Source organism: Cibotium barometz, chromosome 21, assembly GCF_041138505.1.
Source record: "Cibotium barometz isolate CiBa-2024 chromosome 21, ASM4113850v1, whole genome shotgun sequence".
Taxonomy (NCBI): Eukaryota; Viridiplantae; Streptophyta; class Polypodiopsida; order Cyatheales; family Cibotiaceae; genus Cibotium; species Cibotium barometz.
Window position 1 is genome coordinate 13,674,856 of NC_141066.1, and position 26,864 is coordinate 13,701,719.

Here is a 26,864-nt window from a genome sequence, read left to right on the forward strand (position 1 = left end):
TAGGGCCTCCTAAAGACAATGAAGCTTGAGCAAGTACAAGCCCATGCATCTCTGATATACATATCATATTGCATCACTTATGAAAGGAGACCAAAACCATCATGGAAGAGCCAATGGAATCCCTCGCGTATCTATAGTATAGTAAGTCCTAGTCATGCAGAACTTGCATACTAGTGCCTCTTGTGGAATGCCCTTAGCTCTCCAAGCCTCAATCCAAGGATAATGTGGTGACCTTCATGGCATGCAGCATGTGTGTGTGTGTGTGTGTGGAGGTATCATGGCATCTCAATGAAACCATGTTTTGAAACCCTTCAAGAAATGCTCTTTGTAGAACTAGAATTTGGTGGGTAGGGTCACACTGTACACATATGAAGCTAGAGAGAGAGAGAGAGAGATGTATTAACGTCGGCAACACGAGGGCATATACGACCAACGGGTGGGACTTGAACTCGGGTGGATCGAGAGAGAGAGAGAGAGAGAATGTAGGTGGTACTATGAGGTAGACGCCTACTTCTTTTTGAAAGGTTCTAAATAAATATTTCCAAGCATCGCAAGGAGACGTGCAACGCTTCTCTGCCCCGCACTGCCGTGCATTCCACTCATTGAGTTGCTACCATTTCCAGAGAAATAAGTAATGCTGGTAGCTGTTACAAAGAACACACACACACTCTCGCAGAGTTATGCAATCGATTCAACGCCCACTTTAGTGTACCACTCAAGACGATTAATTCCCATTTTTTGGCGTGCAGATCACAGAATACTGCATCAATTCGTCATACATTGAGGTAATTTGAGTGATTTATGGCTCTGCTTGCCCATTCAAGGCTTGAGACAGTTAAACCGTAGTTGAAGTGGGTTCAGTAGGCCGTTAAACGCCATTACTGAAGCAATGAAACCCTAATTGAAGTGGGTTAAAGAGGCCATCAAGCCACCTTAATCGTTTGAAGTGCAGATCAGAGCATAAGGCAAGATCATACATTCACTTGCAGAAGAAGAAAGTTGGGAGATATGGAGAGAATGGATGCAGTGAAACGGGCAGCATCGAGGGGCTCATCATCATCATCATTAAGATCATCGTCGTCAGTATCATCAATAGCAATGTCCAAGTCCAGCCCTACCCCATCCTGGCCCCTGCTTCGGAAGGTGTGGAGGGTGGGCTCCATGTTCTTCAAGTCTGAAAGCAAGCGCCGAGCTCGCCTCCTCCTTGCCTTCGTCTTCTTCCTCTGCGCACTCTGTGCAGGTACTGCCTCTACTCTTGTACATATAAGTCTTTATTTGGGTTTCATCTGGGATTTTCATTTCCATGATCCACAGCCAATTTGAGTACCTGAAAGATATATGTGATGGGTTAAAATGGCTTCTTGAGAAGGGTTTGAACACGGAGTATTCAGGCTGAGATAGTGTGGTGATGTTAATGTGGCTTCTCTGGTCTGCTTACCGAAAACCACTCTAGTGGTCATTGTCAGATGGTTTGCTGTTGATATCGCTCCTTGTCTGCTTATGAAAACCACTCAAGAAGTCCTTGTGATGTCGATGCTGCTCCTTTTGTCTGTTTACATAAATTATGGGAAAGCTTGGTGATGTTGATTTGCTCTTATGGTTTGCTTACCAAAACCAGTGTAGTCGTCCTTGTGAGATAGTTTGGTGATGGCTTTAGTTTGCCTATGAAAAGCCATTAGGGTACTCATTTTTCTGATACATTGGGGATGCCATTAAGTTTTTGAACCCAAAAATGGCTTTAAAACATTTCCCCATGACCAAAATAGCTGTTTTTTTCAATGTGGTTTTTCTTTTGCTTTTCTGCTTTTACTGCATTTGACTCCTCTAATCACACACCAACCTTTTGAATCACCTTCAATGATCTTCTTCTGAGACTCTTTGTAAGGTATTGCCATAACCCTGAAAAGAATCCTAAACGAGTCTTTAAGGGTGCTTAACAAAGGTCTCCCATTGTTATTACTTAGCTCCAAGGTGGCCATACAACACTCTTGGGTACTGGCAGCTTCGAGGGGCAGTAGTGGCTGTCTTCTTATAGGTGAAGTAACCTCAAATGGTGGTTGCTAGGTGGCTCCATTTCACAACCTGTGCTTGCGCCTTCTCAGGCGAGATCTCGGGGCGGTAAAGGTGCTTGTATGTGCCCTTCTCAGTGAGAAAGGTGAGGTGAAAGTAGATGAATAGATGAAGCCCCTTCCGTTTCGAGAGGAGACGCAGAAGCTCCATCCTAGCCATAGGCCAGGCTGCCTCCATGGTGTCGGTAACATGACACAGCATCTGAGAGTGGTATCTCGTTAGCTCACAGAGAGACTCCAGCTCAGATCCTCAAGATTTGAATGCTCACCCCATGACCGACACAGCTATGTATGTCATTGATAATGATATACTTTCCTTTCCTAGCCCTTTTCATTTCCTTCTTCAACACATACACTAGTGCATGCATTAGCACTCTCTTTTGCATTTTTTGTCTGAAGGTATTCATAAAGCATGTAAGAGGCCTTCATAAGGGCTGTGGCACAGGTACTTAGCTTATCTTCAAGAAAACAACTTCACACATAAAACCTTGAGAAAATCTAAAAATATACAAAAGAGAGGGAGTAGAGAGAGAAGACACCATACTAGGGGTCAAAATAGCCTTGGGCTGACCCCCACCCTCCCTCCCCTTTCAAGTTATATGAGATAAAACCCCTTGGAGAGGTCTTGAGTACAAGTTCTTAGAGCTAGAGAGCTCTCTTGCCTTTTTACATGTCTCAACAATGAGAGAATAGTGAAATTTATAGTTCTTGCCCAAAAGCACTTGAGGAAAGCGCTTTAAAACTCACTTATAGCCCAAAAAGCATCTTTTTTAACAATAAAAGCTCCTCTTTTTAGTATTTAAAAAAGCTTTTAATCTTTTGTTTTGCAAAAGCTAGGCACATCATTCCAAGCCTATAAGGTGGCCTTGTGTTGCTGTCTTGCCACGTGTTATTGCTAGATCACCATCGCCACGTTATTAGTACCATGTCACTTTTTTTTTTCCAAAAACTTGTGTTTTTTTGTTTTGGCTTGCACATTGCGTTTTTGCATATCAGCAACCTATATTTTGATGCTTCAATGACATTCCCCCAACTTATTAAACAGTCGTCGTCGACTAAGAGGTCTTGCTTTTCTCAACCTTTTTTTTGCTCCCTTCACATAAAGTGACCTTGGGTTTGACCTATTCGAAGATCTGGATGTATGGATGTCGGTGTGGATGTATGAATGAGAATGTGGAATTGGATGTGTGAATGTGAATGTGCAGATACTCCCATCCCTTGCACCTCAAGAGCTGCCCTCAGGCAAGAGTTTCCCAGCATGATTCTCTTCTTGTCAAGATCAACATGCACCCGTTATATATCAGAAGACACAAACATGTGCGCACATGCTCGTCCTTGGGTTTAACCGGGCGTCCTTGACCCTTGGTACACATACACAAATATGCTCACAAGCATAAATTAAATGAACAAATGAATGCACAAATAGTTCCTTGGTTTTGACACAAATTTCTTGGTTTTTACACCAATTCTGACTTAAACAGTACCTCCATGAGATGGCTGGTCCTATTACTCTTGTACAAAAGATTTAGTGTTGTTCAATCTCAGAGTTGCTCCTTTTGGATACAACTTGGACAAAAATGCTTGAGCTCTAGAATACTCAATTCCTTGTAGTGGAATATAAACCTTGATCATTCTCCTTTGTTCGACATTCCCCTTGGCTTCTAAGTACATATCCTTTTGAAGTGTGAATGGAATCCGTCTCATTAATGATACCTTCATATTTGCTGTACTAATTCTTTCTATTTGCTACTTCCCTTAGTGCTAGGCTTCATTATGGCTGAGTAGGTTTGACAGAAACTAAGTACGAAGGGCTTTGTGTGAATATACGCTCTTATGTGTGTGTGTGTGGAGTGTGTGTGTGAGAGCATATCTTGTTATAGAGTTCTACACCCACTATTGGGCACTGATGACGTTAGTGGGGATGTCATAGTATCTAGTCCATACTATGCATAATGGAGTTGATAGTTATATAGTCTTGTGGGTTGACTACCATGAGTATATTGTCAAAATACGCAGCGGAGATGATAACCAAATCTGAGACCACAAGAGCAAGTAGAGTGCAGAAAATAGACAGCACAAGAGAAGGAGAGAGATATGCGTGTACTCTGCTCTATATACACAAGATTCTGAAGTGATACAAGATGATATGACAAGGGGCTGTGGGGGTCCATTATATATGGACCCCAGGCAGCAGTCGGCCTGCTCTAGAGGCAGCCGACAGGTACAACATCTCCACGACCTGCCACATAGACCAGTCGGCCAGCAAACATGAGTCGGCCAGCTTTGTATTGCAGTCGGGTACAGTCAGCTAGAAGATGTATGCACCTGCGAGCTCAGGACTGCCCCCCCAAGCCACAGAAAAATGGGAAAAATGGGAAAAAATACGGGGAGTGAGGAAAAATGAGAAAACACCTACAAAGGGCGGGCACACCCACAACAGAGGCCCTGGTGTCTGGTGTGTCTGGTAAAGACAAGAGATGACTTCTAACACCCCCTCTCAGCTCCTAGCTGTGAAACCAACCCTAGGGAGCTGGAGTGCCGCCTGAGCATAGCCTGAAGTAGAGACTTCATGAAGAGGTCCGCCGCATTGTCCTCCGTCGAACAATAAAGTAGCAAGATGTCACCAGCCGAGATCTTCTCACGTACAAAGTGATATTGTATCTCTATGTGCTTGGTCCGGGCATGGAAGACCGGGTTCCGAGCAATAGGTATACAACTCTGGTTATCACACTGGATGACTATGGGCTCCTTTTGTGGAAACCCAATCTCGCCTAGCAGCCTCCGCAGCCACACAACCTCGCAAGCAGCACCACAAGCAGCCCGGTACTCTGCCTCTGTCGAAGATAGGGCAATAGTTGGCTGCCTCTTACTGCTCCAAGAAACTACTCCTAAGCCGAGGGTAAAACTGTAACCTGAAGTAGATCTCCTCGTGTCTGGATCTCCTCCCCAATCTGAGTCACTCCAACCTTGGAGTCTGACTCCATCCCCTCCTGTGTAGAAGAGTCCTAGATCCTTCGTACTCTGCAGATACCGCAAGATCCGCAATCTTGCGTCCCAATGAGACTTCAATGGCATCTGCATAAAAGAGCTAAACAGCCCCACGAAGAAGCTCAAGTCCAATCTGGTGTTCAGCAACTAGATCAATGAACCAACCAACTTCCGATACTGCAAGGCATCAATTGGCTCACAAGGATCATTAACAGTTAACTTTGTATTTGGGTCCATCGGCGAAGTAATAGGCTTGCAGTTCTCCATCCCAAAGGCCTCAAGCAACTCATGAACATATCGTTGCTGAGAGACGAAAAACCCCCTCTGGGTCTGCTAGATCTCCAATCCCAAAAAGAAGTGGAGTAAGCCTAGGTCGGTCATCTCAAACTCCTTTGACAAGGCAGCCTTCGTCACGCCAATGTGCTCCACATGACCGCCGGTGAGAATGAGATCATCCACATAAAGGATGATAATCGTAACCATGCCGCGTTCCCGAAAGAGATATAGGTTGGGATCTGCAACCGATCTCTGAAAACCAGTCCGAACAAAGAAGGAATCAATCTTGTGATTCCAAGCCCTGGGAGCTTGTTTAAGACCATACAAGGTCTTACGTAACCTGTAAACATCCCTTTTGATCCTGGAACAACAAAGCCTGGAGGCTGCTCAACATACACCTCCTCCTGCAGGTCACCATTAAGGAATGCAGATTTTACATCCATTTGATACACAGGCCACCTCTGAGAAGAGGCAAGGGCAAGAACGGTCCGAATCGTGGTCATCCTTGCTGTCGGTGCAAAGGTATCCTCATAGTTGATGCCTGGCTGCTGAGCATAACCTTTAGCCACGAGTCTCGCTTTGTGTTTGTCCACCGACCCATCTGATGCATATTTGGTCTTAAAGACCCATTTGACACCAATGACTGACCGTTTCGACGGCCTCGGTACCAACTCCCATGTGTTGTTCTTCTCGATGGCATCAAGTTCCACCTGCATGGCTTTCCTCCAAGTATCCTGTGAAAGGGCTTCCTTAACAGAAGTGGGCTCCTTGTCCTGCATGATACGAGACATCAAAGCATAGTTTACCTGAAGAAGCTCCGTTGTATTGCTTTTGTCGCGGACTCTGTGCAATCTTCGAGGGCCGTCCTCTATGGTCCACTCGGAGGGTAGCTCCGTGACACTTGACTCCACTCCCGAAGGGTGTCAATCAACCACCTGGGTACTCGAACAGATCGTGGAGCCTCTTGCTGCTGTGGGGGCTCTACTCCAGCTGTGGGCTCAAGCTCCTGTACTGATTGTGGTCGACCAACTGGAACAATGGACTGGGAATCATCATTAGACTCCTCTGGATCTCCAAGAAGTGGCGGCTCCTCGACAGTGGATACTAGAACATGCTCATCAAAGACCACATCCCGGCTGACAACAATCTCATTCCTCTCTGGATCATACAATCTGTATCCCTTGGAAAGAGAATTATACCCCACAAATATAAGCTTATGGGATTTGGAATCAAGCTTCCTCCTTTGCTTCTTCGGAATATGTACATACGCATCGCTCCCAAAAACACGGAAGTGGGAGACATCAGGTTTCCTGCCAAAGTATGCCTCAAACGGAGTCATATTAGGTACTGAAGTCGTTGGAGACCGGACAACGCCTCTCCCCAAAGTGAACGAGGAAGATCACGATGCTCCAGCATGGTCCTCGCCATCTCCACCACAGTCCTGTTTTTGCGTTCTACAACTCCATTCTCTGAAGGCGATCTTGTATTGGCCAGTTCCCTCTTGATGCCATGATCTGCACAAAATCTGACGAAAGCATTTGAAGAGAATTCACCCCCTTTGTCAGCCCTGAGAGTCTTTACCTGCAATCTAGACTCTTTGTCCACTATCAATCCTTGAACCGTGCAAAAGCTTGGTCCTTCTGTGAAAGAAAGTAGACCCACGTGAATCTGGTACAGTCATCAAGCAGCAGCATGAAATAGAGAGATCCTCCCAATGATGGTGTTTGCTGAGGTCCACACAAGTCAGTGTGAATCAACTCCAATGATTTTGAAGCCCGCCTGGAAGCCTGCTTCGGAAAGGATTCCCTGTGCTGCTTACCACGTATGCAAGATCTGCAACGTCCTTGCCTGCTGCCAACATATGGCAAGCCAACCACCATCTGGTCCCGGAAAGCTCGCCGCAGTGCATCCACATTTAAGTGGCCAAACCGAAAGTGCCACATATCTCCGACTTGAGAACCTATCAATGAGGAGAGTGAGAGAGCTTGTAGATACCATTCTCCACACCGCCTTCCCAAACAACCTGGCTAGTCTCACGGTCCCGTAGAGCAACTGAATGCTCCTCAAATTCCACCCGAAAGCCAGTCTTGCATACTTCATGCACTGACAGAAGATGAAAACCAAGAGCAGGGACATAAAGAACCTGGGAGGAATGCTTACCCCCCTTGCCGTCAGGAATAATCTCCATCCGGCCCTCACTGTGTATCGGAATGGTGGAGTTGTCGCCAATGAAGATGCGACCTGACTGCCGTTTCAGATCCAAAAAGAAGTCTCGATGTTGCCATATGCCTCTGGCCAGCGTCATATGCTTTACATGATTGATTACTTGCGGTGTGCAGTTGAGGAAGATAAATGAATGGACCCTGGCGTTGACACGATCCCACAACTGTGCCTGTGCCTCGCGGTTCTTTCTGGTTGACTGTAACTCCCCTTCCTTTGCTTCCGGCCGTGTAACCCCGACAACGATGAAATCAGCAAGGTCATATGACTCCAGCACAAACTCCATCATAACCTTCCATATGCTCCCGTCCAACTGACGGTCCACCCGGAACGTGGGGAGTGTTGGGATCTTCACATGCTTCTCAGCCATCTCTAACAAATCTGCCATTGCGGGGATGTAACTGGAAAGGGTGGGTGGCTGGGAAAAAAAAACTTACACCTGCAAGTGGCTGTCCAGCAATTCAGCCCGCCATCCTCTTGCTTCTTCTCTTCCCGAACAGTCCCGAACAATCCACCAATCAGCAACGCAACAGTCCCCCTCTTGCTCACAAAACTCCCAAGATCTATCAAGAGCCTAGTGCTCTGATACCATGTCAAAATACGCAGCAGAGATGATAACGAAATCTGAGACCACAAGAGCAAGTAGAGTGCAAAAAATAGACAGCACAAGAGAAGGAGAGAGATATGCGTGTAACTCTGCTCTATATACACAAGATCCCGAAGTCATACAAGATGATATGACAAGGGGCTGTGGGGGTCCATCATAGCATACTTGTGGGAACTTCAAAGGGCAGTGCAGCATACCGTATTTGTGAGGACTTCTCAAGACGTTGGCTCATTTACATTTCTTTGTGGTAGGCACCATGAATATGCGGTGTTTGCATTCCATCTTCACACTATGAATGAAAGCTTCCACGTCTTGAGTCTCCATAGAAGTACTTGTCTCTACTTGACTCAACAAAAGTCGAGTCATGTCGACTCGCTGCTAGAAGTACCTGTCTCTTCTCTTCAAGAAGATAGGACCTTGGCTATAGACATGGTTGCTTGTGGGCAATCAGGTTGGGAATGTCCCAACTCATGGCAAATAAAACATTACACGAAGATCGGACAAAATCACATGCTAACTTTTCAAGAGTAGTCGTTTGTGAAGAAGACACTTGTGGAGCCCTTCATTGCTGAGGAGAAGACACATGAATCGGTGGTGAAGAAGCCAAGTTACTCTTCATTTCCTTCTCTTCTGCTATCCTCACCGCATCATCAAAACTCATCGGATTTTGTCTGTCAAAGAACTGGATCTAATGAAAGGAGTTACCTCTTGAGGTTGAACTGGGTTGAGCCGCGGCTTGAGCCACTGCGCTCTCCCAATGAGCATACACCTTCCAAAACCTCTCCACAAAGTTGATCACTGACGCCGAATCCGATTTGTGGCAAGGTTCTGCAATTTATTCATACCGAAGCCGGTTTCTCATTGTTCACAAATCGTGTATAAAGAGCTGAGGAAGTAAACCCCAGGCTTGCCTCGTGCTGTTGGGCAAGGCACGATACCATACAAAGTGCATCGCTTGTCAAAAAGTACTCAATGTTTTGCAATTTGCCCACATCTTTCCGTCCTCTAAGAAAGTAAGTCCTCGAGTTCAATTGCACGCTAGGGCAGCAAGGGCGAGTTGTGGATTAGAAAAAGGGTGCTTCCAAAGGGGCCGGATTCAGCCGGGGAACTGCAGGAACAACCACCTTGTTCCTGCATGAAAGCATTAATGCTAGCATAATAGGAGACGGGATTTATGTTTAGATCCTAGATCACCATTGTACATATTCATGTTTTGCAATACAAACAGTAGATTAGGAGACGGGATTTAAGACTAAAGTTAAGATCCTAGATCAGCATTGTACATATTCATGTTTTGCAGTATAAACAGTAGATTAGGTCTATCTTGCCTTGTCTTTTGTGTATTGGCAGCATCAGTGGTTAGCGTTAATCAGCAAGTTAATCAGTGTTGATCAAGCACCCTCTCACACACATGTACATGGATTGTTGCCATGGACCAGGGATGTACGTGCTGTTGTCGTTTGTACAACGGGACTTTTCGACTGCTCTCTCCAACAAAGACTTGGCTGGCTTCCATCGAGCAACATGGAAGTTTGTTTTGATGGTGATTGTAGCCACTCCGTTGTTTGCTGTTTATGAGTATATGCAGGTAAGAATATCTGGCTCTTTTTGCATCATGATAATTTGTCATCCTACTAATCACGCTAGCTAAGTAAGCCCCTTAAGGCAGCATTCAGGATTCAAACTTTTGCTGCTGCAAAACTTGGTTGCATTGAGGCTTAGCATCCTTTTGAAGTGGTTTTATTGTTATTGCTATTGCATTCCATCTCTCTTCCTACCTTCACTGCGCACGGGCACATGTATGAATGCGAGTATGTGTAGAGTGTATGAATGTGAGGATGTGTATAGTGTACAGAACATGCTGGACATTACCAAAGAACCATGGACTTTTTTCCATACATCATAGAAATATCTGAGCTCATTTAAAGTTGGACACATTATCATTCAGTGAAACAAAAATTGACCAATTATACCGACATCGGATGATATAATTGTTACAGTGTGTGGGTCTCTGGTTTGGAACAAATGTTTTTTGTATACCAAACTTTTGACTATATGCCTTCATTTCAGGGTCTTCTTGGTTTGGAATGGAGGATTTGGTTAACAGACTTGCTGCTTGCCGATTACTTCAGTATGTTTTCCTTTTGCACCTTTGGTTAACCAGGATACATGGCTGTGCTATTTTACTTATTTCAATTGTGCCATTATTAAAAAGGCAATTTTGATGATTTGATTCACATTGTGCTCAGCGGACAGAGCATATTTTGACCTGAAGATGGACGGCAAACTAGACAATCCAGACCAACGAATATGTGAAGATATTGCAAGCTTTGTTGGGAATGCGGTTGGCATCATCACTTTGACAAGTGGAAAGGTTCTCAGAATCTTTGCATTCACAGGTGTATTATGGTAATCTTTTAGCCTCTTGTGAAAGCCTAATAATATGGGTTGTTAGTGGCCTCCATGGAAGCCTAATTTTATGGGTTGTTAGTGGCCTTCCACATGTTGAAGATCTAGTTGGGTTACTTTTTAATCATCTTTTCATTTTGATGCAGGTCCATTGCCCCTGAGCTAGTCTTGTTTCTTTTCCTTTATTCAAGCATAGGGACTTTTCTTACGATCCGTTTTTTTGGCAAGAAGATTATGCATCTTAAGTTTCAGGCAAGGTCTATTCATCCTATAAGCGCAACTTTAATACCCATTATGAAACATTATGCAAAGTCAGAGGAACACGTATCCCTTCCCACACAAACTTCTGAGCATAAAAAAGGAATGCTGTTCCTAGCATTATAAAACATATGCATTGCAAATATGGTGTAGGCAGTCCAGACATGATAATGAGTAACAAATGCTCCCCATACAGAAGGTTGTTCTCCATTGGGACTTCCAGCTGCTTGTGGTTCAACTGAATTCTCTCCACCACTACCGGCTAAGAGAACAGTTGATTTTTCAGAAGAAGAGCATAAGTAGATGTAAACAGCCATTGTGTCTGACACACAACAATTCTTGATTGGAGGATCTTTGGCTCCTATCCATCGCGTAACCAGATCAGGGTTTGGTTGTAATCTAGGTTTCTTCAGAAACAGCCTCACACTTCAAAGATGTTGGTATCTTGGGGAGAGGTTTTCTTGTAAGCTGACTTTGATACACCAGAGTCTACCACATAGGTGTTTTCTTGCAGCCCTTTGCATGTGGGAATGAAATTTCCCGACGACCTCCCCCCCCCCCCCCCCCCCCCCAACACACACACACACACTACTGTTATTAGCTTTTGAGTCACCTTCAGTTTTTAAAGTAATATTTTTCAGTCAGATTGATGCCCCATGTCCTGGATGCACCTCAATGAGCTGCCGAGGATGTAACAGTTGTTGACAGTGACAGGGTTCTGAGTGTCAGCTCAACTTTTTATGCAGTAGTTGGTTTCTTTGTTAGGTTTATTTTGTAGCAAGAGTTATTGACATTATAAAAGATTAAGTAGTGTTACACTGCCCATCATAACAAATTGTATGGTTTTATGATGAGAGGCAGGTTGTCTTTAACCTAAGCTGTTATTGGTTGGGTTCATTGTAATCCTGGTGAATAGCTGCTGGCTGATTTTTTGCTTGCAAGGATGCTAATTATATTGTGTCCCTGGTTCTCGTTGTAAAATAGGGCCTGCAAATGGAAGCAGATTTTCGTTATGCACTTGTAAGGATTCGTGATAATGCTGAGTCCATAGCCTTTTACCGAGGAGAGAAGCATGAAGTCAGCTCAATCAAGGCATGTATTTGCCAAGGCACATGGATTAAATATCTTGAAGGATGTGAGCGCCCAGCCTTATTTGAGGTACTTAACATGTGGCTTTGTTGTTGTCTAATCAGGGTTTTTTTTCGATCTTAGTTGCAAACACACGGGAGCTTTTAGTGTGGAGTCGGCATCTCTCATTTTTCAGCAATGCATATGAATTTGCGGTTATCATCATCCCAAGTCTGATCATAGCTCCTCGATATTTTGCAGGACAGGTAACTTGCTTGCTTCCTTTTCTTTTTTTTATATTAAAGGATTGCAGCTAATGACTTGAACATGGCAGGTGGAGTTTGGTGTCATCTCCCAAACAGGATTCGCATTCAAGAGCATCCTATCTGCTTTGTCCATGATTGTGCTGAAGTTTGATCATTTCAGGTGAGCTTTTTTTGCTATTTTGACCTGTGATGTATTTTACGTTTTTTTTTTCACTTTCTTAAGAGGCTTGAGATTTGAGTGTAAACATGTGGAGTCATCCCATTTGAATCCCACCTGAGAACCAACACCCCCCCCCCCCCCCCCCCCCCAACAGCTCTGACTCCTTTGCTCTCAGCCCAATCGTTCAAGTATGAGAGCCCAATCATTCAAGTATTCATTTATTTGTAGCTCCATTAGATCTTGGCCATCAAGTGCATCAAGTGCCCATGATAGTGTGATGGTTATGCTGGTCTATTGGATATCCTCCTCAGTGAAATAAGGGAAAATTTGTGCTGATTGTCCACAATTTGAGAAAGTCATGGTTAAAAGGTGCATTAAAGATCTTCTCTAAGATAGGTCCCAAAGGCTCTCAGCCATGAAAAAAAAGCTACAATCGAAGCTTTTTGTGGTCCTTTCTTTGGATTTTGAATGCATAACATCTTAACACAAATATTTGTTTTGTCTACGTAGTGGCCTTGCAGCACAAACAGAGCGTTTGGATGGTCTACTTGAAGCTCTATGTGAACACAACAGTACCCAGCTTGCATGCAGATATGACAAGAAGCAGTCTGCTGTTGTTGAGTTGGAGAGCTATGATGATGCTACTGCAGCACTACTACTCAACACTGAGGTCCCTGGTAAATATATGCATCCTTGCAAACGCCCAAACTGTACCCAACATCACTTAATTTGCTTGCTATATGCAATGTTATATTGGAGGGTTATGTTGTATTAGTCTCAGGTGATAGATATACGGTATTATTCTAGAAATGTGACCTTTTCTACAGGTTTCATAGAGAGAGGTGTCGGCACGGGACTGGTCATCAGGCACTTGACTGTGGTCACACCAAATTTGCAAACTGTACTTATAAAAAGTCTAGATCTGAACCTTGCTCCCGGCGAGTCTCTGCTGATAATGGGTCCATCAGGATGTGGGAAATCTTCCTTCCTGAGAGCTGTGGCTGGTCTCTGGAACCGTGGGGAGGGCTTGATTCAAGGGCCATCCCATAGGGAAACTTTCTTTCTTCCACAGAAGCCTTACATGCCACTGGGAAACTTACAAGAGCAGCTGCTCTTCCCATCTGCTGAGATAAAGGCTGGGATTCTGGACCAGGAAAGGTTGATGAACCAGCTTGAAGAGGTGGCCCTTGAAGATCTCCCAACAAGAGTTGGGGGTTTGAATGCTGTATGTGATTGGGGAGGGATACTGAGCTCAGGTGAGCAGCAGCGTCTGGCATTTGCAAGGTTGCTCCTGCATGACCCAGTTATGGCTTTTCTTGATGAGGCTACTAGTGCACTTGACATTGCCAATGAGGCGAGGCTTTATGGATTGCTAGAGAAAAGAATTCCTAGCTACATTTCTGTTGGACACCGGACCTCTTTGGTGAAGTTCCACACTTATGTTTTGATGTTGGATCACAATGATAAGTGGAAATTGTATTCTAGAAAAGAGTTTGAGAGCTTGATAACTCAATAGATTTTTTGAAGGACATCTCTCTCTCTCTCTCTCTCTCTCTCTCTCTCCCTCTCCAAAATGGCACTTTTAACAACAGATAGACAGTGGAAACACAGACATCCCCATTAGACACAATGCAACCAGACTTAACATTCATGAAAATCAGAGTGGATTTGCAGCTGCAAGTGTGCCTTCCGTACAAAAAGAGCTGACTGAAAAATAGTCTCAAAACCCTGAACCAAGGTCTGACACCCCTGGACCAGAATCAGGTTGGATGTCTTCTCTGCTTCTCTTTGGGATTTCTTTTACTCATAAGAGTGAGTCTATGCTCTTGAATAAAAGCTAAATACTATGTACCACAACATGGCACTTGCTGAAAATCTCTGGGATAGACAGAAGCTTATGTGAGAGAAGAATGTTGAAATGCTTGAATTGCAGAAATCAGATGAGGTAGACATGTGCTTGTGGGCTGTCAAAGTAGAGTAGGAGATCAAAGAAAGTATTGAAAAATCTAGAACAATGCACTAATGGGTGAACATGTTGAAGAGCATAGTCCATGGGTTGAAGTAGTTGAAGAAGCTCCCAAAGTGAGTGTGCTAGAGAAGTTTTAGCTTGGGATATGATAGCATGGGAAATGCACATGCTAAGGCAAGAGGATCAGAAAAAGCTATGTGGGGTCTCAAAAGTGGCACGGACATGAAGGCTACGCTTGTGGAACCCATACAAAAGGATCTTAAGGAAACCTTCTTGTTCATTAAGTCAACCATAGAGAATGCATGGGAGGTGGGTCTACCATCACTCTGGAGAGTTGCTAAGTGGGATGAGAGAATGGGTGAAAGACATATATTTTCCTTTAGGAAGACTTCACCTTGCAAAAAGCCCAATGAAGGAGTATACCCAAGGACAAACCATCCAACCGCCTACCCTTGTATAGGGGGACGTGCCCTATGAGACCACAAAAAAGCACAATGCATATGATTTTGGAACTTTAATGGATACCCTTGGAAAAATAGAGCGGTTCTTGAGAAGCTAGTATATTTGATATAGGTGGTATGTGATTAATACATGTGGAAAATTGAAGTGCATGGCAATGCCAAATTGTATAAGATTGTTGAATGTAATTGGGTAGTAAAGGTGAAGGTAGATGTGTCATTAGAAGGCACATGGTTTGAGTGGGCTCCCATGCTTTGTACTTGTCACATAAGGTGTGCAATGGTGTGTCAAAAGTGTGTCACTAATGCTTACTTTAAGCTATTTGAGCTTATACTTGCAGCTTCATTATCAATGGAGTTAAAACTTTGTTTTATGCTTATTATTGCATCTCTAATTGTAATTAGTACATTGTTATCATCTTAATCAATTATGGACTTAATTTTATGCATTGATTCTCCTCAGATTCATGATTTTATCTTGATATCAGAGCCTCCTAGGAAGAACTAGTAATGTTCATTAGTGGATTTAGTTGGACTAAGCAAGTGTGTAGGTGGATTAGCACTTCGATAGCACTCTTAACCCTTTCTTGTGGAATTCTTAGTTTTCTTCTATCCTTTTAGTACAAATTAGGATCTGTTTTTCCTTTAAGTGGTGAGTAGTAAATTGAGCTTAGGAAAATATACGCAACAAGGCATCAAAGAGCTTTCTTAGTTGCTCGGCTTAGGATTAGGACTAGTATGATCCTGGTTTTAAGGTTATTTCAATATTAATGCTTGATCCTTATATTTGTAACATCTAGGCACTGTGGCTAGCTCATGCTTGTATAGTCTCCAGTATAAGGAGTAACCATGGTAGAGTAGCTTGGATTGTCAACATCTGTGTATTCACATGGGATGGTGGCCTAGAAGCTTTCTCAGTTGCTCGGCTTAGGATTAGGACTAGTATGATCCTAATTTTAAGGTTATTGATATTAATGCTTGGTCCTTATATTGTAACATCTAGGCACTGTGGCTACCTCATGCTTGTATATTCTCCAGTATAAGGAGTAACCATGGCAGAGTAGCTTGGATTGTCAACATCTGTGTATTCACATGGGATGGTGGCCTAGGAGGCTAGATGGTGTAGGGATGCCTTAAATAAGATGTGGCACACTGCTACAAATAGACTGCATGCTAGTGTGTGAACGGCTCACACATGGGGTATGTAGACTTAAACCTTAGACACCATGTGAAAAGTTTTTGAGGCTTAAATGGGCTTAAGATGAGTTGAGATGCGATTGAAAAATGCAAAACCTATATAGCAATTTCTAGTAGTTCTTTATGGACAAGTTCAACATCACAAATGATGGCATTGGCTATGGCCACATAGAAATACGGTCTAATCATAGCGTGCACATCTTGCATATCTATTTATTTATAGAGACACTACTAGCTCCTTTGAATTAATTTACAATGTCAGTTTACTCCCTAGCTTCTAAAAGTATATATTTCATAAATTAGCCTACAAAGCTTCCTACGTAATAGGAGCACATGGGTGTGGTTCTTTACTATCTATTACCTCACTTTAGAAAAACAATATTCTTTCTGTTACTGTGCAATTTGAGTTAAAAGTTTATGTTGTGAAAGATCCTACTTGTGAGTGTTGTCTGCATACACCTGCACATTGTGTATCCTCTTACTTGGTATTAGAGCTTTAGCTTTGTATAAAACTTCTTTGCTAGTTGCTATCTAAGAATATTAAATAAGAAATGGCATCTTTTGCAAGACTTCACCCACCATTATTTGGTGTTGATGGAAGTCATGTCAAGTGTGCAAGCATGGCATTCAAGTAGATAGCAATACACATGAATAATTATACATCGCATTTGAGCTTTTCTTGTGAATCAATTTTTGTATCACCACCCTATTACAATTTACAAAACCAAGTGTCTCAAGACCTACCTTGTGACCTTCCTAGCACATGACCTCAGTCTTAGCACCAACATATGGCTCGCATGGTCATCATTGCTTAGAAGATGTTATCTTTCTCTTCAATATGAAGAGAGAGCTTCTCATTAACATTGTTTGCAACATTAGCAACTTCTTCATCCCACATTTTTAATCTAACAATTGAATACTTTGTGGTCATAATTCCACAATAATGACATTTTGCTTTTTGTTTTAGACATGGTCATTTTACTTTCACTCCCATTGGAATATTATAACTTTTAGGTATTTTTATTCTTTAATGATTGAATCTACTACACCATCCAAAGTTGGTTTTGGAAGATTCTTCATTCAAAGAGGTTATGTGAGGATTTTAGAAATCCACTTGAATTGAGGAGAGGAAGTAATTGGATAGAGAGATTAAATCACACCTAGAACAACACAAATTTCACTCAAAGATGTACTCAAGAAGAGGTAATTTGATAGAGTGATTAAATAACATTTAGAACAACACAAATTTCACTCAAAGATGTACGTAAGAAGAGGAGGTAATTTGATAGAGCGATTAAATCATATCTTGAACAACACAAATTTCACTCAAAGATGTAATCAAGATGATGTACTTGCTTCAATAACTATGAAACAAAAATAAGAGAAAAGTGATGATTGGAATCTTTTATTGTATTAATGAAATTGTTCAACTTAGAGTAGAGCTAGATACAATGAGACTAATAAACTCAAATGCTAAAATCCTCCTCAATTAGACAAAAAACCACCAATAAGTTAATGAGAGTGTGATGGGAGTGCATATTGATTGTTGTGAAGCTGCAGAGAGTAGTTTTTATATAGAACTTGCCAATCATACAAAGTATGATTGGCAAGTTTGTCTGGCTACCTACTTGATTGATTGTTAGAGTGAAGAGTAGATCTTCTATAATCTATGATAGGTTATGAATTATCAAGATGTAAGATTAACGTCCATGTAACCACATAATACGAGAGAATTATATGGATGCCATAGTACCTTGCTTCTTGCTTTATCAAGATGTAAGATTAACATCCATGTAACCACATAATACGAGAGAATTATGGACTACTGAATAAACCCTTTTATTTGCATTTCAATACACTTGCCTTGTTGCTTGCATGTGTTGACTTAACACACTAATTGCATCATAACACAAATTAGGTCTTGTCACAAGTGAAGTGAATTAGGCTACCAACAATTTGCCTATACACAAAGTAGCATCCACATGTGGAATTTCATCATGGTTTGAAAGTTTGCTATATTTGATTCTAGTGATGTGCCAATAGCTTTAGTATTTTTCATGCACAGTGAACCTTTTAAATCCGTCATGTCAAATTTTGATGTTAAATCAACCTTTACCTGTGAAATATTCATGTTATGATTAATTGTGGATCATCAACATAAAGAACACTGAGTTCTACACATGACTATTTGAATGCTTAACAATAAAGACAAGGATTTGCATATGATTGCATAAAAAAGCAAAGCTTCTAAATGTGATTGTGCATCCTTGCATTTCATGCACTAGGAGCTTGCTTGAGTCCATACAAAGGCTTCAACTTTAATTCATGTCTTTGCAATATATACCCGAGTAGCTACTACATAGACTTCCTCTTTCAAATATTGACCATTTTAAAATGCATTCTTTAAATCTATTTGAAAAAAAAATAGGACAATTTTGAGAGTTTCCAATGCAAGTGTAACTCTAATAATGGGCATTTTTACAACTAGCCTTGCCTTGCTTTTTGTACCTATCAAAGTACCATCATTGAATATATATACCCATTTATACCTAATTTCCTTTTTGTCACCGCATGGAGGGTCAACTAAATCCATGTATCATTATTTATCAATGCATCATATTCCTCTTTCATGGTTTTTTGCCAACAAACATATTCATTGCCTCTTTAAGTGTTTTTGAGACTCATGTTCCTACAAAATATTACTACCTAAATTTCAACAGATGGAAAAGTGCCAGAATTTAAGGTTGCTTTGTAACAAACCTCTTGGACACTTATTTAATTGATCACGCCATTGGATCAAAACAGAGTCTTTTACAAGATGTAAACTACTTGCAAAAAACAATCCATTGGAATTTGGCAAGAAAAAACAATCCATTGGAGGAGTTACAAGGAGCTAATTTTGAGGCTGTCAATCTTACTTTGTATACAAGTTCTATATAAGAACTACTTTCTATCCTCACTATACCAAGGAGGTGCCACATGCATTTGCAAATGTTTTTTCATAAGAGAGATGATGTGCAAATAAAGAGAAGCCACCAATAAGGCTAGGTTTATTGTGGATTGGATGAATTTTACAATACGTGTCACGGCGAATGTTAAAATCCATGGAATATGGAATCAAAGAAGAAAAGATGGCAGTGACAACACGACTAGCAACAAATGTTCTCCAAATATGTCTCACCTTTAAAATTAATGATGTCAAGATTACTCATGCAATTGGGGCTAGGACTACAAGGGTGTTAATAAGTGTGATGGTCATGAGGACTAGCTAGCTCATCCAAACAAGCGTGGTAGTCATGAGAACCTTCTAGAAATGTTTAAGTAAGTTGAATGATGGTGTAGAAAGCATTCCCCTTTGAACATCCAAGTCAATAATTACATAGGGTGTAGGGATTTTCCCAAGTATTATTATTTTGAATGATAAGTGTAGAAAGCATTTGTCTTTTCCCCTTTGAACATGCAAGTCAATAATTACATAGGGCGGAGGGATTTTCTATGTCATTCCAACAACTATTATTACCTTTGAAGAAAAAAAGTCTTCTTTACAAAACGATTTGGGTCACAACAAAAACTAGCCAAATTTAGAGGAATCAAAACTGATAAGGCAGCCTACGAGTGCACTTCTTCTTCTTCACCTCAAGGGGTACTAAGAGCTCTCTACTCCACAACCAAAAGAGACACCTCCAAGATTGGACCCCTAACTCTTTTAATAGCATAGTGCCCTTCACACGTGCCCTGCCACTCTCAATAGTGTTCAGCCACTGTTGGGTCCGCACTTGGTCTTTTTGGCTCCCCTAAACCCCACCCGTGCCTTGCCCGGACGGTCGAGCTCTCTAGGCTCCCACTAATTCCGTTGTCATGACATTACTCCCCCCTTAAGAAGAGTTTTCATCCTCGAAAACGAAATTTGAAAACCTCTTTCTGAGTGTGCTTACCTTTAGAACCTTCTTCTGGTCTATACTTCCACTTGGTTAAACACTCCTATCATACAGAGTGTCAAGTTCTTTTCTCTTGGAAATCCAAGACTTTTTTTGGTTTTGTGGTAAGGATGAGGGTTCGATAAGTTCTACTAGGATCTCTTAACTGACGAGATTATCGTCATCACCCAACTTCTTTTTCAGTCTACTCACATGAAAAACTAGATGAACTTTAGAGCTTTCTGGTGTAAAGTTAACTTGTAACAAACACTACCTACTTTTTTAAGTATTGTAAATGGACCACAATACCTTAGAGATAGCTTCGGACCTGAGTCCCCATTTTCAAATATTCAGAATGTGTGGGAACCTTTAAAAACACTTTATCACTTTCCTCAAAGATGATTTGCCTATTACTACGATCTATGTGGGCATAATGTTTAGCACGCTCTTGTGCTCTCTTAACATTGTCTTTTGCGATTTTCGTCATCTCTTGGAGATCTTGAAGAAAATCTTTAACTTTTTGTATCTTTTCTTTCTCGAGTCCAACGGCCATTGGAGCTCGGGGTTGAAAACCATACTTCAACATAAATGGACTAAATCCCGTGGTTGAATGTTTGGCACTATTATAAGTAAACTCCAATATGGGCAAATACTCTTCTCCCAATTGGTCTGCTTTTTACTTACATATGCTTGTAGCGTGTCTTCCAAGACTTGGTTGACTCTCTCGGTTTGACCATCACTTTGAGGATGATCAGCTGTACTCATACTTAGCATGGTGTCCAATGTCTTGAACACAACATGCCAAAAGTGACTATTAAACTTTGTATCTCTATCACTAACTATATCGGCAGGGTAAGCCATATAGCCGACAGATATTTTCAATGAATAACCTTGCTAACTCAAGAGTAGTCACACTATCGTTTTTGTCAGAATAAACCAACACATTTTAGTCAACCTATCTATGACCACCCAAATCGAATCATGGCCTCTGTTCGTATTAGGTAATCCAACAATAAAGTCCATTGAGATACTCTCCCACTTGCCATTTGGGATCTCTAGTGGACTTATTAAACCACCTACTTTTAGGCGTTTTGCTTTATTGACCTGGCACTTTTGGCAATTTAAGACATAGTCTTGGACGTCCTTACTTAAGCCAGCAGACCAATAAAATTGTCTCTTAACTAGTGCATATGTCTTCCGTATTCCAGGATGACCAGCACTCGGACTATCATGACATTCATATAAAATTTTGTGCCTAATGTCTGAGTCCGAAGGTATACATACTCTACCTTTGTAAAGTAGGTAACCATTATCTTTAGAAAGATTCTTCCAACGATTTCTTTCATCACTCGTAAGTGGCATGTCTCCTTGAGACATCTCTCGTCGAGACTCACCACACTGGTGGACGTGTTTGTCTCGTGAACGGGGATATCTTTATTTGTAATCAAGGAGTCCCTCTTCTCTATGACACTCCACACGTGGGCATCATGTGGATCATCAATGCACTTTCCCTTAAGTGATTCCAAAAAATCACTCTTAATTTGAGTAAAACTCAACTCAGTAACAATGGGCATGTGACTCAATGAATTGGCTACCACATTGTAACGTCCTTTTCTATATCTTAATTGAAAGTCAAACTCTTGGAGAAACTCTGCCCATCGAGCTTTGTGTCCTTTCAACTCTTTTTGACTAGATAGCCATTTGATACTCTCATGATCAAAGACTATCTCGAATTTGGCACCATATAAATAATGCCTCCACTTCTTTAAGGCATGAATAATAGCATATAACTCCCTTTCATAGGCTGAATAATTTTATTGAGCTCTGTCCAACTTTTTACTTTCGAATGCAATAGGTTTCCCTCCTTGTAAGAGGACTTCTCCTACTGCATTGTTACTCGCATCCGTCTCTACCACAAAGGGTTGATTCGGATCGACAACTTGGAGAATGTAGCTATAGCTACCTTAAGTTTTTCAAAACTTCTTTGCTGGGAATCTCCCCAAACGAAGGGTCTTTCCCTTTCCTTTAAGCTGATCTGTCATGGGAACAACTATCTTAGCATAATCTCGAAAAAACTTTCTATAAAATCTAGACAAAACAAGAAAAAATTGTAATTCTTCTAGGTTTGTGGGATGTGGCCATTTCAATATGGCCACATCTTTCGTTGGATCCATACGGATACCATCTTCCGATATTATGTGGCCTAAGTATTGAGTTTCTTTTACGATGAATTCACATTTACTTTCTTTGGCATAAAGTGAATGCTTCCTAAGTAACTCAAATACTTGCCGTAAGTGTTCGAGATGCTCTTTCTTTGTATGACTGTAGATCAAGATATCGTCTAGGAAAACCACAATAAATTTTCCTAAATAGGGTTTCAAGACACTATCCATGAGTGTCATGAATGTGGCCGGAGCATTAGTCAAACCAAAGGGCATGACTAAAAACTCATAGTGACCAAACTTAGTTCAAAAAGCTATCTTTTGGACATCCGCTTCTCGAATTCTCACTTGATGATATCCGAATCATAAATCGATTTCCGTAAAGTACTTTTCCCCTTGGAGTTGATCAAAAAACTCATCTATTCGTGGCAAAGGGTACTTATTCTTAATCGTGATTTGATTCAAACCACAATAGTCTACACATAACCGCATAGACCTATCTTTTTTCTTCACCCAAGACGAAGCGCTTGGTCTAATGAATCCACTTTTAAGGTAGTCTTTTAATTGTCGTTCGACTTCTTCACCTCCAAGATTGGACCCCTAACTCTTTTAATAGCATCGTGCCCTTCACACGTGCCCGGTCACTCTCAATAGTATCCGGCCACTCTTGGGTCTGCACCTGGTCTTTTTGGCTCCCCTAAACCCCGCCCGTGCCTTCCCCGAACGGTCGAGCTCTCTAGGCTCCCACTAATTCTGTTGTCATTACAAAAACACTTCCAAATCGAAGTTTAAGTGAATCCCAAAACTATAGCCTTACAATGGATATTGCAAACCTACAACCCAATTTTCTCCAAGCTCTGGGTTGCTAGTTTTCTTAACGATGAAATGTTCAAAGATGTGTATAACTTTTCTTAAATTATTATTGTCTTTGAATTAAATATATAGTAGTCTTAGTATTAGCATGCATTTTATGATTGGCTTATTGAAATAAGCATGGTGGTGAAAAAGAAGCACAATAATCAAGTTGAACAAGCATGGTTATCATGAGGACTAGCTAACTGGTCAAAAATCCATCCAATCTAAAGTGTTTTTAAAGACTTCTAAAATAGATGTCATGGTTGTTATAAATTATTGTAATGCAAAGTTTACAAAGATGAAATATTAAAGTGTTTGATGTGTGAAAATCCTTGCGATATACCGGTGTCTCTTGATCAAATGACACATTACCATCAAAGCAGTGTAAAGAATCATAATAGTCTGAAGCCTATATTCTAACTGTCATTATATAGAAGATTCATGCTTGCTACAGGACTGATGTATGTAGCAATTATTATAGTCTGAAGCTTGCATTATTAATTAATCATCATTATTCTAATGTAGTAAGAGTAACTTAGTCTCATGTCTATTATGATGTTACATAACTACTATGGTATCCCATGTATATGTCCTTGTTGGAAAAGGTAGTGAGCCATGGACTATTTTTAAGTCTTGGCAAAGACATCTACATAAGAGGTGAGCAATTCCTACACTTCCTATCTAAAATGGGTCATCCAGTGGTGAGCTAACTCGGACCATCTTTGGTTCAGCTTTAGACCCCATATTTATGTTATTCAGATCATCCTCCTTCACTCTCCAACACTGAAGAATGCTAAAGTTCCCTCCCTCCCTGTGATTGGAGATCTGGAATATGTCCCAATCCTGTTTAATCTTGAGCTTGTCATAGCCATGGTCGGCCAAGTAGCATCGATGCTACTTCAGCCTCCGACTACTACAACAGACTGTCATCGCCTCCTAAGGTTTTCCCTCCCATCATCATCATTTTGTGAGAACAAGTTGCTCTCGAAAATTAGGCACCAGTGTTAGCAGTTGTTGAATCTGTTACTTCTTCTTCAGATCCTCCCATAAATCATATGGCAGAATGCTCACCATTCTCTGCTCATCATCTTGAGCGCCCGTCCTTTCATTAAACAGGAGAAGATCCTGGGCTATGCTGCTTGAGTGCACTTACAACTTATAAAAGATGGAATTACAACATGGAAAATGAATAATTAAAGTATGGGCATAGTTGGTGAAGCTCCACGATAATCAAATGGCATGGAGAAGGTTATTGGACAATATATGTAAAGAGGTCTATGCATGTCATTTATGCATATGATGTGGTGAGCCATGGAGAAGGTTATTGGACGATACATATAGAATTCCATGCTTTTAGGCTTCATAGAATTATGTAATGTTATTGTCATGGAGCTTGCAAATGACTTGCATGTGTGCAAACCCTCCAGCTTTTGAGAGATCTCGAAGCTCCTCTTCGGTGCGCTCTTGGCCACCTTGAATATTAGTAAACATGATAAGGTCCATGTGATACCCAACATGGTCCTTTTGCCCTGTTTCCACTCTAGGTGGTAGGACAATATCCACCACTATAACTTTCCCTTTGCTCGGAAGGGCTTTGAAGCAATTCTTTAGTGCAAAACTCCCTGCATTTAAATCATGATAAATCTATGAGGAAGGAGCAACATAAAAAAGCAGTAAAAGAAAATCTCTTATGAGCAAAAACCTTTATAAAAATAGCTTCGGCTTCAGGGACACTCTTGAACATGTCCCCACCAACATGCTCTACTCCTGTTTAGATAAAAAAGGTTATGTTAATAATGTATTAGTAGGCAAATGCCCTACATGAGAGATTGTTTAAGAACATGTCCCCACCAGCATGCTCTACTCCTATCTTATGTATGATAAAGTAGTGGAGAGTGGGTAGTTTATTTCCTTAAAAAATTCAAAGACAAATCTCTCTAGTTAACACATTTCAATCTAGGCCGTTTATTATCTATGTTCTTATTTCTTCATCAATGGACTCATAATTTTTTATATTCCTTTAAAAACAATATCTCTTGAATTTTATTTATTGTGTGACAAATGGAATGACGAGAGGCATTGTCTTTTTCATACACTTATAATAATAATGCCCAATGATGACAAATAAGTCTCCTGAATACTAACAAAAAAATGAAAGAATGGTCATGATGTAATAGCCCTTATATAATATAATGGTCATGATGTAATAGCCCTTATATAATATAATATATATTTCCCCAAAAAAAGAATAATGAGACGTTTGCCAAGTGACACACTTAATACATGTTATTGTCACCCCACTAAAATATTACACTATCTAAACACTGACCACACCATGTAATGCACTCACAAGAATAATTTTACTTTTGCACAAAAGTATAATTATTCCTCACTAAAGTACCACACCATCTTGACACTCACTTGTCACCTTACTAAAGTACTACACTATTTAGATGCTCACCACATTGTGTAGCACACTCACAAGGAGTCATTTTACTTTTACACAAAAGCACGTGTGTTTCTACCCAACACATAGTTTTACTTTTATAGAAAGCATATGGGTTTCTACCCACCAACACATAACAACTTGTAAATTGTTACAAATGACTTTTTGCAAATCATGTCTTGCCTTTGTGTGATTTGGCAAACCTCTTAAGTAACTCTCATTATCCTTTTTAAAATTTCCAATTTTAGGGGTAAAAATGATCCAAGTGAAGACGCATGCATATAAATGAAATGATGAACTATTTTAGTCCCTAAGCCTAACCAAAATTATCATTTTTTTCATAGATAAAGACTCAAACATTACTAAATCTAACCTCCCTCAAAGATAGCGGCAAGAGCACCTTGGTGTTGAGGTGCCAACCTTAGTCCTCAAGAGCAACATAGATATGCAAAGGCATACATATTCTCCCTTATATGTGTGTGTGTGTGTGTGTGTGTGTGTGTGTGTGTGTGTGTGTGTATAGTGAACTTTGAAATAATATATATATTTGAGATACAAGAGAGAAAATGTTTCTTGATAAGGCTTGATCACAGCTATTATAGAAGCTAAATCTTAATAACATCTAGTAAATCTGGTTACTAAGGGGGTGAGTGAGAATATCCAGTTTGATGGTGAAGCACATCAGGTCCCATGTATCATGGGGGAGTATTTAAAGCCAAGACTCCGCGAATGATCATATCAATGAATTCTATTGTCCTTGCAGCTAATTTTGTGACTTTTACAGAGCAAGGTAGTGGGAACTTTGATAGCACTGAAAGACTAGATGGTTTTGGGCCATAATGTTATAGTGGATCCATGGCTCGAGAGATGCTTCTTAATGTCACCAAATAGAGCATTCTTGCAAGTGAATTGATGCTGAGTCTCTTTGACACAGAGCCATTAGCATAGTCCTCTCCAATGGACTCAGCATAGGGGCAGGCCCAAAAGAGGTGGAAGACATATTCTTGTATGACTAGCAATAAATAAAAATGTTTGGCCTATATGGGAGCCAGTGTGAGGAAGGGAGTTTATGATGAAGAATAGTCTAGAGGAATACATTGACCTTGACCTCATTAAATCTCTTGTAATGCCCTAGTGATATAAAAGGTTTCCCATTTCTTTGTGATTAGTGTAAGGGCTTGTGTGAGCCTGAGTCTATGTGACCTCATCTATGTGGATAACTTAGTGGTGGTTCTACTTTGTGAGTACCATGGTGGCTCTAGGCACTCCATGTGTGAGATGGAAGTGGTCTTGTTATCATCATGTGAACTCTTTTAACAACATTTTGTAATGTCCTCATGTTATAAAGGACTTGGATCAATCTTTGTGATAATATGTGTGATATTCCTTATGTGTGAGATGGAGGTCACTTGCATAACTTGAGTTCTACTTGGTGGTTATCTGTGTGTGCTACCTTTGTGGACATTCTCTATGTGAGCACATGTGTTGTGCACATTGCCTTGGTTGTGATCCTTGGTGATAATCCCTTATGGTCTCTAT

General features: G+C 41.0%; 1 protein-coding gene across 1 annotated transcript; it reads left to right on the forward strand.

Moving 5' to 3' along the window:
* Positions 1-528: 528 nt before the first annotated feature.
* LOC147626873 (uncharacterized) lies at positions 529-13,847 on the forward strand. The gene is made up of 12 exons (XM_086815398.1): positions 529-631; positions 750-785; positions 990-1,240; positions 9,600-9,748; positions 10,231-10,291; positions 10,410-10,569; positions 10,716-10,821; positions 11,812-11,919; positions 12,021-12,161; positions 12,230-12,321; positions 12,832-12,998; positions 13,149-13,847. The coding sequence occupies exons 3-12, from the start codon at positions 1,009-1,011 to the stop codon at positions 13,835-13,837; spliced, it is 1,905 nt and encodes a 634-aa protein (XP_086671524.1). The 5' UTR covers positions 529-631; positions 750-785; positions 990-1,008; the 3' UTR covers positions 13,838-13,847.
* The last annotated feature ends 13,017 nt before the right edge of the window (positions 13,848-26,864 follow it).

What these genes read in the sequence shown, in the direction of transcription:
- LOC147626873 (XM_086815398.1), top strand. Translation starts at nt 1,009, where the DNA reads ATGGAGAGAATGGATGCAGTGAAACGGGCAGCATCGAGGGGCTCATCA. An exon ending in CCTCTGCGCACTCTGTGCAG is followed by an intron (nt 1,241 to 9,599) that starts GTACTGCCTCTA and finishes GCCATGGACCAG; the next exon opens with GGATGTACGTGCTGTTGTCG. An exon ending in CTGAAGTTTGATCATTTCAG is followed by an intron (nt 12,322 to 12,831) that starts GTGAGCTTTTTT and finishes TTGTCTACGTAG; the next exon opens with TGGCCTTGCAGCACAAACAG.